The sequence below is a fragment of the Triturus cristatus genome, chromosome 3_2 (assembly GCF_964204655.1).
Source record: "Triturus cristatus chromosome 3_2, aTriCri1.1, whole genome shotgun sequence".
Taxonomy (NCBI): Eukaryota; Metazoa; Chordata; class Amphibia; order Caudata; family Salamandridae; genus Triturus; species Triturus cristatus.
Window position 1 is genome coordinate 285589481 of NC_140584.1, and position 15418 is coordinate 285604898.

A 15418-nucleotide genomic window follows, 5' to 3' on the forward strand; every position below is an offset into this window, starting at 1 on the left:
TTTCATTGGTTTTTTACGAGTGAAATATCCACCTAACTATAACATGTGTGAAACCTATGGTTTTTTAAGTGAATATATATATATATATATATATATATATATATATATATATATATATATATATATATATATATATATATATATATATATATATATATCTACATATGAAAACAAAGTCTTGACCCTCCAGTTCCAAGGAGGGAATTATGAGCAGGTACAAACCACAACAAAGTTGTTTCTCCGGAACTGTGAAAGACGGGTTCAAAGTGCCATATTGCTTCTTTTATTCACCATAATGGTCCAGACAAGTGTCCATCTCAAATATATATATCATCTACAATTATATTTATATTTTCACAGAGGCACATATCCTTCAGGGTTGTTGCCAATTCTTTTGGAATACTGCTAAATGTCCTTGTGAAAGTATAACTTTATTTGCTCATGAGTAGAATTTGCAAAAACAACTAGAAGATTGGCTCATTGAGGAAAGCCAGGTGCGTGGCGCATGTCTGATGACACTAAAGCATGCTAACGCAATCTAGAGGAATTTCACCGCTCGACGGAAAGGCAGGAGCACTGTTACAATCAATGCAGAGCAGCAGCGTTCTAGGGGAGCAGTCAGACCTGAGCGGGAATGAATGGATCCTTCCCATGACATGCTTTCTCTCTTGTTTTAGGTGTGAAGCAAGGGAAAGATATCGGCACGCAGTACCGCTCGGCCATCTTCACCTACACACCCAAGCAGAAGGAAGCGGCTCTGAGATCCCAGAAGGTCTTTCAGAAGGTGAGGATCCAGGCCAGCCTGGTCAGCGGCTGGTGACGAATGGAGGAAAAGCTGACGAGCGATGATCGCTTTTCATGGAGACCGGAGAAGCTGCCCAGCTCCAGTAGGGCTGGGGTCAGAGTCCTCCTTCTCCACACTTCCTTCATTTCTAGATCACTGTTTGAATGAAAGTGTGAGTGATTGCACATCCCTGTGCATGGGAATTGCCGTGGTGAGTGGCAGGTCAGGTATGAATCAGAAAGGCGTGCTGAAGAGCACGCAGAGTGCCCACTGGATGGTTCTCGAGGTCTGTGTGAGGTCTTGGTAGAAGTCAGGCTTCAGACCCACTCAAAAGAGCCAGGGTGGTTGGCATGGGACTGGGGGGAGTTGTCTGAGGTGGAATATTTCTCAGCCCAGGGCTTATCTCTTCTGATGCGCAGATGTTCCCAGAGAGGACCCATCTATCATAACTGCCTGGATTGGAACAGATAGACCAGCCACACACAGGCAAGGCTCTGAAGTTTATCAGCCCTAGACATGAGTAGCTAAAACAGACATTTTTTTCATTGCCATTTTTTGCTGGTAGGCTGAGCACATGGAAACCCTGCACAAGATCTTGCACCTTCAGCCAATGTGAGTAACCCGGTTGGCTGTCTCATACCATTCCTGCTTTGCTACTGGAGAACGCCCTGTTGTTCTCAGATGAGCTCAAAAGCTTCTTACAATTGAAACATGTTCTCTGGAGGGCTTCTGCCTCTCGTGCCGTCGGGCTGCCCACACTCTATGGCTGCAGAGGGTGTCGGTGAACCCTCCAGCCAGCATCCTAGCCCAGTCCATCTCATTAGTAATGGCCAGAGTGAGGGAGCCCCTCCACCCCCTCCAAGAACCCCCTTAACACTCTCGCGGAAGCACCAGGAAACGGAGGTTTCCATGGTAACTGAGTCGCTATAGCAACTGGCAGCCTGAGGGCAAAGGCCACAGACAAGCTCATCTGCCCTAAATAGACCCCTCTTCTCTACTTCTGACACACAGGAGTCTTCACTGCCCCTCCCTCCAAGAAGAGGCGCACAGGGGTGCAGTGAAGAGTCGCTGTAAGATCAGATGCATTAGAGAGTCCTCCATGATGTCTGGAAGGCTGATGCAGGTGGCTTTGTCACCATCCAACATACAATAACTTGTAAGGAACTTTGCTCTCCTAATGAGTGTCTTGTGCGATAATGAGCCCAGTCCTAGAGGGGCCACTGCGGTGTGACACTGCAGACCAGCTCTAGAGGGGTAGGGCTATGTAACACCGAAGACCGTCACGGGAGAGGGCAGTGCTGTCTGAGAAGATGACCATCTCTACAGGGCCCAGGGATGTGTGTCACTGGGGACCAGCTCCAGAGGGGGCAGCGGTGTGTGATAATTGGACCTGCCCTTTATAGAGCGGTGATGTGTGGCAATGGGGCCGACCGCTCTCAACCCGTAGCATGTCAACCTGCAGAGAGAGGCTGTTCTGTGTGACATGAATAGGACACTTTACCCCGCACACTTTTACTCCGCATGCCATTACTCCGCAGTTTTTACACCGCCAAATCTTTTACAACGATGGGCATTGCAACGCAATCCAGTACAACGTATTCCCCATTACAACGCAATTTACTATTCTAACTCCACCGCGGCGTTACTTTAGGGAATGCGTGTAATAGTTTGCGGTGTAAAGCCCTGTGTTGTAAAAGATTTTGCAGTGTAAATATTTGCGGGGTAATGGCATGCGTTGTAATGGCATGCGTTGTAACGCATGCGGGGTAAAGGATGTTTCCCATGTGACACTAGGCCCTGCTTCTATTTATTCGTTTGATTTTTGTTTACGTAGTTTTATATGGCAAGAACAAGACCAAATAATGGTATCAGAGCGCTGCACAACTTAACAATAGCATCGAATGTACAAGGAGTAAGATATAGATTCATAGGGTGAGGCCTGAACGATATAAGGGATGAAATCATATAGCGTGCATGAATGATGCAAAGAATCATAGGCTAATAACAGAGACAATGAATTCAAAGTGGAACGCGTAGCCGCATCAGGTAGGAAGGAGGCTATTCATTAATCTCATTTTTACTCCTTTTTGTAGAAGAGTGAATGAAGTGTGCTCACTGGGATTGTGCTGTGTAACATTAGGATCTGTTTGTGTTGATACAGAGCAGTGTTCACCAGCAGACATGGGCAAGGCTGTGAGGCAACGAAAACAATCAATTCCTTGGCTATAACCAGTGGTAGTGCTGTGTGGTTGTGCGGCCACGGGACTGCTGTCCTCTTTGGGCACACATTGCAACTCGCAGAAAATGGTGGTCTCCCCTTGCTCAAGGTCAGACCACTCCTGCCTCACTATCCTAGGGAGAGGCCCTCAAAGGCCCCTGTTATTTCACCACAGCCTGGTTTCTGCCTGCTGTATGTATTCAGCCCAAGGGCCTGCCTGAACACATAACCAGTTCTGCTGCTTGGCAGCTGCTGCAGATTTGATCACCCCTCAGGTTGTCTCTTTTGTGTGGCGACCCATCCATATTGTGTGGCTGTTTTCAGCCTGCCTCTGTGTGCTCTGCCTGGGGCTGCCTGGAATTTGTAGTGAGTGCTGCGCTCAAGGTGCCTGCCCCGCATCCGTGGAAGACACATTTCTTTGACCATTGACTGAGTAACACTGAGTAACACTTCCCTCTTTTGTGAAATGCAGAGAAGAAAGCCAGCAAAGGCATTCTCAGTTCTACTGCTTTAGTTTATAGTTTTTCAATGGGACACCCTAACTTGATGAGAGCCCGGGCTTTAGATAAATGCTGCCTCCCTTGAGCCTGTGGGTTGTTTTGCTTCACTACTTCCGGAGAAGATCTTCAGCTCCAGCACAGAGAAACATCTGACCAGTAACAGGACTCTGAAAGTTGGTGTTTTCTCAAAGTTGAGGGCAAGTCTAAGACTCTGGGGGTGGGGGGGTCCTGGTATCTTGACCTGCCCTGGAAAAAGAGGAAGCCTGATTCCCAATGCATGCAGACCCCCTGACAGAGACAAGGGGCAGGAATCGAATGGACCTTGAATTCCAGCAGGCTAAACGCAACTACAGATATCTGCTTTGCAGGAGGGCGGAGGATCTCTTAAAGACATGCCAGGCCTGCTTCACCGTGACCTGGTCTACCACCCCTGACCATGTGGGAGTTGGTATCACGTCTTTTACAGAAATGATACAAGAAGCCTTTCCTTCCACCCTAGGATTTGGGTGGATTTCACAACTGGCTGGATCTGGTTGCTCTGAATCTGGATCTATCGCAATTATTCCGTAGCCCTTAGTATTCTTAACATATTAAAGTTTAAGGCCTCAACTAACCCCTTAAGCTGATTCCTAGTTTCCCATCTACTACTGTGTGCTGATGTGTCCATTGGTCCAACCAGATTTCTGAGGTGCCCATGTCATCATGGACCGTAGCACACTTCCGGCTCCGGCGCTCCTCACATATCTGACTTTGCATTTAGAGCGCTGTTGAGCAGTAACTGGGATCCCTTTGACCTGTATTGGTAGCCCACCACCACCAGTAATTGGAGGTGGGTAGCACTAGTTACTAGTCACTGGAACGTTGGCTTTGGACTAGCTCTTGGCAGCCTACAGTCAAATGTCCTGTGTGGATACAAATCCCAATTCCGTTTGTGGTGGTGTGTGTTTGGGTGGCTTAAACATTTTATGCTTTGTGATATTTTATCAGATTTTCAGCTGTCAGGACACAAACTTAAGAAGGTAAAAAAGCATATTCCTGGTAGTCTGTCATAGGCTAAAACATACGTCTGTGGTGCAAAGGTCCAATCCTAACAAGGAATGCAGGCCCTGAACCACCTATGAGTGGCATGCTTCATTATAGGCCCCTCCTCACATTGACACCATGTGGGTACCGGATGTGGGCACCCACAAGCCCACTGGATGAGGACTCTGTGATGAAGCATGTCACTTGGAATTCCAGTGGGTGAGAGTCCTTTTAGTACCATAGGGTGGTCCCCTTGTGCTGGTATGGAGAGATAGGCTAAGCACTGTAAGGGTTACCTCCTGTTGTTTTTGTATGGTTAAATGTTTGGGAAGGTGAGCGAACCCTGTATCACTTCCTACTCGCTCCGTCTAGCAATATAGTAATCAGGGCCAGACTGGCAATCCAAAGCAGCCCAGGAAATTTTGACAGACCAGACCCGAGCTGCTTTTGTTACTACGGCCAATCCCTGAGAGTAATAATCACACACTGCAACAGAACAGAGCAAATGTTTCATAGTTCTAAAGTATCAGTCCTGCAAAATCATTGAGGCACTAGGGCACTGGTGTTTACAAAATCTTAGGATTTGGTAGGACATCATACACACGTGCTACTGGATGGCCAATCTAATTGCCATATATATGGAAAGCAGAACAATAACATCCCAGGCGAAGTAACTGAAATGCAGAATGGAAATCAGTGCCAAAAGCTCACATTTGGGCATAACTTCATGGCATTGGTGTGGTTGTGTATGAGATTTTGCTGTTGTTTCCTCTCTGTTGTTGTCTTGCATTGAGTACATGTTGCTCGCTCTTGTTGTTTGTTCGTCTCTATCTCTAAGTGAAGTGTGGTTACTGTGTCTGATTTTGTGAAGCTGCAACACTCACTGCTGATGACTGTCAATGTGTGTATTTCTTTTTCTGTCTCTGTGGTGTTGTTGTGTGTGACGTTTAGCAGTTGTTTCTCACATCTTTGGTGCCTGACAGTGTGTGTGTGTAACCCTCTCATTAGTGTGTGTTTGTGTGTGATGTTGAGCTATTGTTTCCTTGAGTGCTTGTGTTGGCTGTGCGCACCGTTCTCTTTCCCTGGCTTTTGTGTACTGTTGTTCTGTAAATACTCTGTCGCTGTCCTTTACTCTAAGTATTGTTGCTCTGTGTGAATTAGTGCACTTATTTCCCTCAGTGTCGATGCATAAGTACATGGAGATGTGCTTACTTCTTCCTCTGCTGTGTTGTTGCCGTGTGTAACACTGTTTGTGTTACCATGTGTTGGTCCCAGGGCTTGTGTTTGGTTTTCTTTGCTATGCAGTTTTGCTGCTATGTTTAACATTGTGCTGCTGCTGTTTCCATCACTGTCAGCGCCTAGTAGTAGTAGTAGTAATAGTAGTAGTAGTAATAGTAGTTGTAGCAATAGTAGTTGTAATAGTAATAGTACTAGTAGCAATAGTGGTAGTAGCAATAGTAGTAGTAATAGTAGTAATAATAGTAGTTGTACTAGTAGCAATAGTAGTAGTAGGAATAGCAGTAGTAGCAATAGTAGTAGTAGTAATAGTAGCAGTAGTGGTAATAGTAGTAGTACTAGTAGCAATAGTAGTAGTAGGAATAGTAGTAGTAGTAGTAATAGTAGTAGTACTAGTAGCAATAGTAGTAGTAATAATAGTAGTAGCAGTAGTCTGGTTCCTGAATATCGATTTCAGAATATCGTGGGACAATAATATCGGTGTCATAATATTTAGGGCAAAAATATCAAAAGGTAAGTATGTATATCTTTTCTACACCTAGCTCCACATATATTATCTACTGGCGGTCGCCAGTAGATAGTTATAGTTAGGACCGAGTTCCCATAGGAAATCTGAAAATTCTATTTTGAATAACTTTGGCGCCGGTTGACGAATCCTCGCGAAATTTTCAAAACTAATGGGGCGCTCCGCTCAGCTTCTACTCTGAAAGTCTCGGGGTGATTCGTCAAGCGGGGGCTGAGAAAAAAGGGGGGTCCCAAAACGCATTTTCCCCATGCATTTTCCCATAGGACCTTTAGTCGAAGGTACAGCCCGAACGGCTGAACAGAATTACTTGAAATTTGACAAAGAGGTAGTCCTCAGGTCAGGCATGTGCCTTTTGCATATATGGTGTCAATCTGTTCAGTAGTTCCTGAGAAAATTGCAGTTAAAAGTACATAAATATCTATATGCGCGCACCGTGCGCGCACCAAATGTGCGCGAGCGTAATTCTGATTGGTGGTTAAATGTCAGTCAACATTCAAATCGGTCGAAATCAGGAAGTGTTGGACGCCATTTTGTGTGTGGCAGTGAAAAAGAAAGGTGGAGAACGTGAAAAGGGGGCAGGGTAGAGAGTTCCTGACCCCCTAGCCTTTGTCAGGGGGTCCCTGAAGGACCCCGAAGGGTGAAAAAAACATTTTCTTTTTTTTCAAAAAATCGCCGGGTGCACGCATGGTGCGTGCACCGTGCGCGCACGGTGAAAAACCCTTAAAAGAAAAAAAAAAACATTTTAAACTGTTTAGAAGTTTATAGAAGATATTAACTATGCTGTTCAACTTTATCCAAATTCAAAATAAAAGAGCTGAGCCATTCCATATTAAAGGATACAGTCAATCTATAACTATATACATAGGTAGTTTATTGTAAAATAAATATATGAAAAATATAATAATACATACATAAATTAGCATTTAAAAACCTTACAAATTCACTAAAAAAAACCATAGGTTTCACACACGTTATAGTTAGGAATTAGCATTTAAAAAACCTTGCAAATTCACTGAAAAAACCATAGGTTTCACACATGTTATAGTTAGCTGGACATTTCACTCGTAAAAAACCATTGAAATTCCCCCGTTATAGTTAGTTCAGCTAACTATAACTCGCGCGACCGCAATCCACCGCTGATGACGTCGCATAGTACATCACTCATGACATGGTCAGTGACATCACTCATGACATCACTCATGACATCTCAAATGACATCACTGATGACATCACTGATGACATCACTGATGACATTATCCAGTGAATATGTGTCTGTCTGGAAAAAAAATATTTTTTATATATGTATATCTAAAGGTTAATGGAAGAATAAATGGGTAAATAAGTGTCTAAATGGATGTTTTTTTTGTAATATTAATTGTATAACCGACTTATTAACAGTATCTTAGTGAATACAGTGATGTAATATGCGACGTCATCAGCAGTGGATTGCGGTCGCGCGAGTTATAGTTAGCTGAACTAACTCTAACGGGGGAATTTCAATGTTTTTTTATGAGTGAAATGTCCAGCTAACTATAACATGTGTGAAACCTATGGTTTTTTCAGTGAATATATATATATATATATATCTTCAAGGTATATAGTTGTGGAGTTAGGAATAGTAACTCTGTGCTTCCCTATATGCAGTTACCTTTTGATATGTTATCCCTGTATATTTTAGCCACGATACCAGTGTGCCACAGTATTCTAATATTCGATATTCCGGAGTACATTCGTAGTGGGGTGTGTGTGTTTAGAATGCTCTTTTTTTTGCAACGTTGTTTGCATTTTGGCTTTATGCAGTAGTTTCTCACCTTCTTTACGTTGATCAGCGTATGTCAGTGCAGTTTCCTCTCTCTGACCTTTCTCCGAGTACTATTGTTGCCCTGTTATCACGTTTTACTCTTGCTTTGAAGTAGTACTCTCCCCTTGTGCACAGGGTTGCTGGTGCCTGGCAGTGGGAATAGTTATTTCTCTCCCTCTCTTCTTTGCAGTGTCGTTGCTGTGTCTGACATCTTTATGTTGTTTTCCTCACTCCTGGGACCTTGAACTGCGTGGATATTTCTCTGTCGTCTGCAGTGTCGTTACTCTGTGCGGCCCTGGGCTGCTGTTCCCTTTGTCGTCTCTGCCTGGCTGTGTGGTTCATGTTTGTGCTTTCCCCTCTCTCTCTCTTCTATCCTCTCTGGTGAGGTTGGTGTATGTGGCATTGTGCTTTTTGCCCTTACTGTTCCTGGCAGGATGTTGACTGACCTCTCTTTTCTCGCTCTGCCTCCCTCTCACTCAGACTCCTCTGCAGTGTTGTTGTTGTGTGTGACCCAGTGGTTTTGTTTCACGTGGTGATTGATGGCGGTACGGTTCTCTCTCTTCTTCAGTGTTGTCCCTGCGTTCGAGCAAGGCTCCTGCCTCACTTTGTCTTGATGCCTGGTGATAGGTGCGGCTCTCTCTGCCTTGCATAGTTGTTGTTGGTGGTGACACAGCTACCTTGTTTCATTCTGTGTTAAAACCTGGCGGTGTGCATGTGTGGGGTGTCGAGGAATCGGTCCTCTCTCTCTACAGTGTCGTTGTTGTGAGTCACACAAGCTCCAGTTTCAGTTTATGGCGGTGCCTGCTAGTGTGTGTTTTCTCTGCAGTTCTCGCTCCTCCACAGAGTTCCTGCTTTGTCTAATATAGTACTTTTCTCCCTTGCTGTTGTCTGGTGTATTTGTGTGTGCGGTTCTCTTTCCTCTGCAGTGTTGTTGTACGTGATATAAAGCCCTTGTTTCCTTCTCTGTTGTTACCAGGTGTTGTGTGTGTATGGTTGTGTAGGTTCCCTCTTCTGCAGTGTAGCTGTGTGTGATATTATTCCGCTGTTTCGCTGACTTCAGTCCCTGTTGAGTTTGGATAATTAACTTGGCGCTCTTATCAGCTGTCGCACACGCGCCAGGCGACCCTCTGAATGGGCACGAGCCTCAGCCCAGAGCACCCATTGTTCCGGGTTCTAAGGCAGATTTCCCTTTCAGCTCCAGAGATTTTCCCATAGTGAGCGGCTGCTGAAGGCGGCGAGGGAACTCATTAGCTGGCACGTGGATAAGGGTGAGTGACAGCCATAGAAAGCTGGTTGAGTAACGGGCACGCGTCTCTGGTAGAGTGACAGCAGTGTGGAGCTGGGTGAGTGACAGCGGTGCAGAATTGGAGGAGTGACAGCAGTGCAGGGCTGGACGAGTGACAGCGGTGCAGAAATGAAAGAGTGACAGCAGAGCAGGGCTGGCTGAGTGACAGCAGGGCTAGACGAGTGAAAGCCGTGAAGGGCTGGACGAGTGAAAGCAGTGCAAGCCCGGACATGTTACAGCAGTGCAGGGCTGGACGAGTGACAGCAGCGAATGGCTGGACGAGTGACAGCAGTGCAGGGCTGGACGAGTGACAGCAGCGAATGGATGGGTGAGTGACAGCAGTGCGGGGCTGGACAAGTGACAGCAGTGCAGGGCTGTATGACTGAGAGCATTGCAGGGCTGGATGAGGGACACCATTGCAGGGCTGGACATGTGACAGGAGTGAAGGGCTGGACGTGTGACAGCAGTGAAGTGCTGGACGAGTGACAGCAGTGCAGGGCTAGATGAGTGACAGCAGGTTTTCTCTTCAGCAGCAAAATCCAAGACTCATTCATCCCCCATATGAAATCTCCCAAGGGTCTATTCTTAGTCCTTTGTTGTTTAACATATATGTTAGACCCCTGGCAACGGTTGTCGAAGAAGCTGGGTTGTCGTTATTTTCATACGCCGACAACACTCAGATTATTTTTTCACTTTCTGCAGGAAAAGCTCAGAGCCTTCTGCTCTTCAAGCTGGGTTGAGCAAAGTGGCATCTTGGATGCATGCCAATATTCTCAAGCTGAATGGTGAAAAAACGGAGGTCGTGGTACTGGGTAAAGATAAAGAGCTATGGGGTCCTCAACATTGGCCCACAGAAATGGGTCCAGTACCGCAGCCTTCTCATCATGTTCGCAACCTTGGCTTTATTATTGACGACTCACTATCTATGCGTCATCAAGCCACGAAGGTTGCTACAACATGTTTCACCATTCTAAAGTGGCTGAGAAAAATTGTGTGGATGCTCCCTAGCCCTACTCAGAGAACCGTAGTCCAGGCTCTTATCACATCTAGACTGGACTACGGTAACATCCTCTATCTGGGAGCTAATAAAGATGTTATCCGAAAGCTTCAGAGAGTACATAACTCAGCGGCCAGATTGCTCTGTCGAACCCCGAGAACTGCTTCTACTTCCGCTTCCTTGAGAGATCTTCATTGGTTGATAATTGAGAATCGGATTAAGTTTAAAGCTCTGAACTATATGTTCAGAATTAAGCACGGCATGGCTCCTATGTATGTGCAAAGTTTGGTCCATCTCTATTTACCTTCCCGTACTCTTAGATCCACTACTCAGGCTAAATTTCAGGTGCCAAAGATCAGACTATCCCGCATGGGTGGCCGTTCTTTTTCATATTTGGGCCCTGTTCTATGGAAGGCTCTTCCGCTGTCTCTTCGTACTCAAATGAACGTTACACTCTTCCGCAAATCCTTAAAAACCTGGCTTCTTAATCAGTAAGCTCCACTCTCCTATTCTGCTGTTGCTTCCGCCGGGCACCGGTAAACCTTTTTGGGAAGCTGTTGCGTCTAGATATACATTTAAATAACATAACATAACATAACATGAGTGACAGCAGTGCGGGGCTGAATGAGTGACAGCAATGCGGAGCTGGACAAGTGGCAGCAGTGTGAGGCTGGACGAGTTACAGCAGTGCGGGCTATATGAATGGCAGCAGTGGAGGGCTGGACGAGTGGCAGCCGTGTGGGGCTGGGCGAGTGGCAGCAGTGAAGGCTTGGATGAGTGACAACAGGTCAGGACTGGATGTGTGACAGCAGAGAAGGGCTGGACATGTGATAGCAGTGAAGGGCTGGATGAGTGACAGTAGTGCAGGGCTGGACGAGTGACAGTAAGGCTGGATGAGTGAAAGAAGGGCAGGACAAGTGACAGCAGTGAAGGGCTGGATGAGTGAAAGCAGTGAAGAGCTGGATTAGTAACAGCAGTGCAGGCTTGGACGAGTGACAACAGTGCAGGGCTGGACAAGTGAGAGCATTGCAGTGCTGGACGAGTGACAGCAGTGAAGGGTTGGACGAGTGACAGCAGTGCAAGGCTGGATGTGTGACAGCAGTGCAGGGTTGGACGAGTGACAGCAGTGAACGGCTGGACGAGTGGCAGCAGTGCAGGGTTGGATGAGTGGCAGCAGTGTGGGGCTGGACGAGTGGCAGCAGGGCTGGACGAGTGACTGCAGTGCAGGGATGGATGAGTGGCAGCAGTGCGGGGATGGATGAGTGGCAGCAGTGCGGGGATGGACCAGTGGCAGCAGTACAGAGATGGACCAGTGACAGCAGTGCCAGGCTTGGCGAGCACAGCAATGCTGGGCTGGATGAGTGTCAGCAGTGAAAGGCAGGACGAGTGACAGCAGTGCGGGGCTGGAGGAGTGACAGCAGTGCAGGGCTGGACAAGTGACAGCAGTGTGGGGCTGGACGAGTGGCAGCAGTGCTGGGCTGGACGAGTGGTAGCAGTGCTGGGCCGGACGAGTGGCAGCAGTGTGGAGCTAGATGAGTGGCAGCAGTGAAGGGCTGGACGCGTAGCAACAGTGTGGAGCTGGATAAGTGATAGGAATGTGGGGCTTTACAAGTGACAGCAGTGCGGGGCTGGACGAGTGGCAGCAGTGCAGGGCTGGACGAGTGACAGCAGTGTGGAGCTGGACGGATGGCAGAAGTGTGGGGTTGGATGAGTGACAGCAGCAGCGGGGAGCTGAATGAGTGGCAGCTGGTAAAGTAACCCAGTCCCAGAACAAGTTGGCGATGCTTTTTGCAGGGACTTCCAAGTAGTTAACGCATCGATGTTATACTTTGCAGATATTAAGTGCATTTCAAGCTTATTGCTTTGGGTGTCCGGATGGTGTTGGATGTGTTTTTGTTGTCTAAGCTATAAGTACTAGACAGAGTGAGTTTGTGAAAGGTGTTTCAAAGTGGCCAGACTACAGGCCTGCGACTTTCATTCTATCATGCAAGATGAATGAAAGAATGACATGGTAATGCTATTTCAGGTAAAAAAAATACTAATTTGTTAAATCTGTGGAGGACTTGGGTTGGAAAGGGGAGAGTCTCAATCCACCGCAGGATCTGCAGGGGATTGCGCTACGTCACGCGTGTGTGTGTGTTTTTTCTGATGTATGATGTGTCATAAACCCATATCTTGGTTTCTTGAAGCTACGCCTGTCAGGCAAACTGGCTTCTTTGAGTCGTGAACGGTTGTCCAGTTCCTCTCTCTCTCTTCCTCCTTCCTTCCCTCCATCACTCCACACCTCCTTTGTTCATCGCGCGTGTGCGTGCTGCACACACGCTGTAAACTGGCGCATAGTTCCTTCAAATTAAGCCTGACAAGTAACCTGGCGTCTACGCATCGTGCACTGTAATACCCACCTCACCTCCTATAACCCTCCATTCCACTTTCTTCCATTTTCCTCCCCTCTCCCCCCTCCATCTCCCTTCCTCCCTCCCTCCTTTCTGCCTCCCTCCCTCAATCCCTCTTCTCTCTGCCCCCCTTCACCACATTTTCGGCCCATCTCCCTTTCTTCCTTACAATCCTTTCCACCCACTCTCTACTTCCATTGTCTGCCCTCCCTCTATCCTCCTTCCAGCGCCCTCTCCTCTTTCCTTCCACCATATCCTTCTAGCCGCTGCGGAGCGATCGGTAAAACCCACTGACTCATGTGGTAATTAATCAACCATCGACAGGAAATACTGCCACCCTACTACAGGGTTTAGTAACCCCCTCACTCGCCCCCGCACTGCAAGCGAGTGATAATTATTAACACCTCCTGTCACCACATACAAGGTGATTCCGCCAGCAGCGTCATGCCACTGATGCATTTCCGGCATCCGTTGGGCATCAGCAGATTTGCAAACGTGACTTTGTATCTCTCTTCCGGTGCAATCATTGCAGTGACCGGTGAGAAAGCAGTTTTTGCACTGCAAGCACCGAGTAACATTGTACTGCACCAGTTTTGCATCTTAAATAAAGACAAACAGGTGACGCGCGAGACATCACAGAATGTCTCTCATTCCATCTAGGCGGGGTGGTCCTTGCACAGGGTAGGGTGAGATTAGAGGCGGCGGCTTCTGCATCAAAAGTCTGCCTCCCCTGGTGTGACCCTAAGTGTGTCATTAGAACGTAACAGTCCCATGGGAGGCGGGGGCGGGGTGGTGCGGGGCAGAATCAGAGACCTCACTCCCTCTCCCCCCTCCCCCACCTCAACGCCAGCTCTGCAATAACCTCTCATGAAAAGGAACAATGCAGACAAGGCTGCCTTCGTGCTGCAGCAGGATGCACCATTTCAATCAACAGGCTCGAGAGATATCTAAAGACAAGAACTGCTGCCATCTTGTGGCCCTTGGTTGTACTGACGCCGAGTGCGGAAAGGTATATTAAATAGTACGCCATGCCCCCACCCCCACCTACTTGTACTGCTCCGTTCCCTATGCCGCTTCAACCCTCGAGGAATCAGCCACAATGCCAACTATCTCTCTCAGCCATCTCGGATTGCGGGTCGGGTCTGATTTTGCAGAAATGCAGGGGGCATCTATTATGAAAAGTGTTGCAACTCTGCGTGAAAACAGCGATGCAACACTTTTCAGTGCCCCTCCTTGCAACACACTGGATGCGCCGTATTAACGGTATGGTGCTCCATGTCGCAAGGACTGACAGATATGTCAGTATTTCTGATGTGTCTGTGGGTGCAGTAATGACGCATTGCTGGAGTGTGTCGCAAAAGTGACGCTGCTCCAACAATGGGTCATTACACATGGGCAAGACCCATGTTAAAGGCGCCTGCGTCAATCTTACGCATGCTATAAGGCAGCCATAAGAGTTTGATGTAGTGGCGTTCTAGAAGTGGCATAGTGAAATCTCGTAAATTGAACTGCACCACTTCTACAACTCTTTTTTTGCGGGAAGCCCCCCCCCCCCCCTTCAAACATTATACCTGATGCAGGTATAATGTAGTGCAGGGCTTTACAAAGTGATGCATCACTTTGTAAATATGGCACAACATGGCGCCTTTTTTACACCGCCACAGTGTCAGCAGAAGTGATGCAACGACAGCGCAAAGGACTCATGAATAAGCCCCAGAATTTTCAGAAGCGGGGGCATTGGTCAGCCTAAGTAAAGATGGTGTTCGTGTAGCAATACTGAAAGAGCAGGGGTGCTTGAAGGGCAGTCACTTTCTCCTCCGGACCCATAGGGAACAGAATTCCTTAATATGTCGCTCTACAGTAATTGATTTACTTTCCTGGGTTCAGAGGATGAGCTCTGTACCCCTTGTGACTGTAATTTCAAAAATATTCTTAAACAAGGAATGTCACTTACAGATGTGTGGGCATGCAAATAGTAACGTCACATAGAAAAATACAAAGAATATACTCAATAATACACAGAAAATAAAGCATTTTCTATTCAAAAATAGTAAACATTGTTTTATTTCTTATGCAATGTTAAAAAAGTTAATGAAGTTAAAACATCATTGAGTAAATTGTTAGACAGCTGTTTGCAGCGCTTAATTTGTAAAAAAGAAGTGCTGGGGCCCTCGTGATGAGGCCACCGCAGTTGGCACCACACATTGTCACTGCAAGCGCTACCAATGATAGAACTTACACAACTACTAACCATCTCACTGCTACAACTGTGTGTATTCAGACTGTTCAAGGCCCCCAAGCTTTAAAACAGGTTTGGGTAGCTGGCGTTAGTTGTTTTAAACATGTATTGAATTAATAAATAACTGCTTTTCTGCTCATATTTAAATAAGCAGCTGTTCAAAGTGCCGGTACCGAGCACCAGAAACCACCGGCTCAAATTAAGCACTGGCGGTTTGGAAGTTGTCCTTGACATTCATAGATTCATGGTTAAATAGCAAAAAAAAGGCATATGATAAAGCATATTAGAATGAGCACAGAAGAGGAAACATCATCTCTGTTACACATTAATGATTGTAATATATTGCTCTGGATGTAAAATCATGATTAGTTATTCTATATCAGATATGATCATAAATCGTTGTGTAGAAGGCTTGA

At 46.6% G+C, this 15418-nt stretch overlaps 1 protein-coding gene across 1 annotated transcript in view; it reads left to right on the forward strand.

The window, feature by feature from the left end:
* The window catches only part of LOC146857161 (uncharacterized), a 237786-nt gene that overhangs the window by 197584 nt on the left and 24784 nt on the right, over positions 1 to 15418 (forward strand). The window contains exon 5 of the mRNA XM_085647650.1: positions 678 to 784. Coding sequence (XP_085503776.1) covers positions 678 to 784 — 107 coding nt within the window. The remainder of the gene's footprint in view (positions 1 to 677; positions 785 to 15418) is intronic.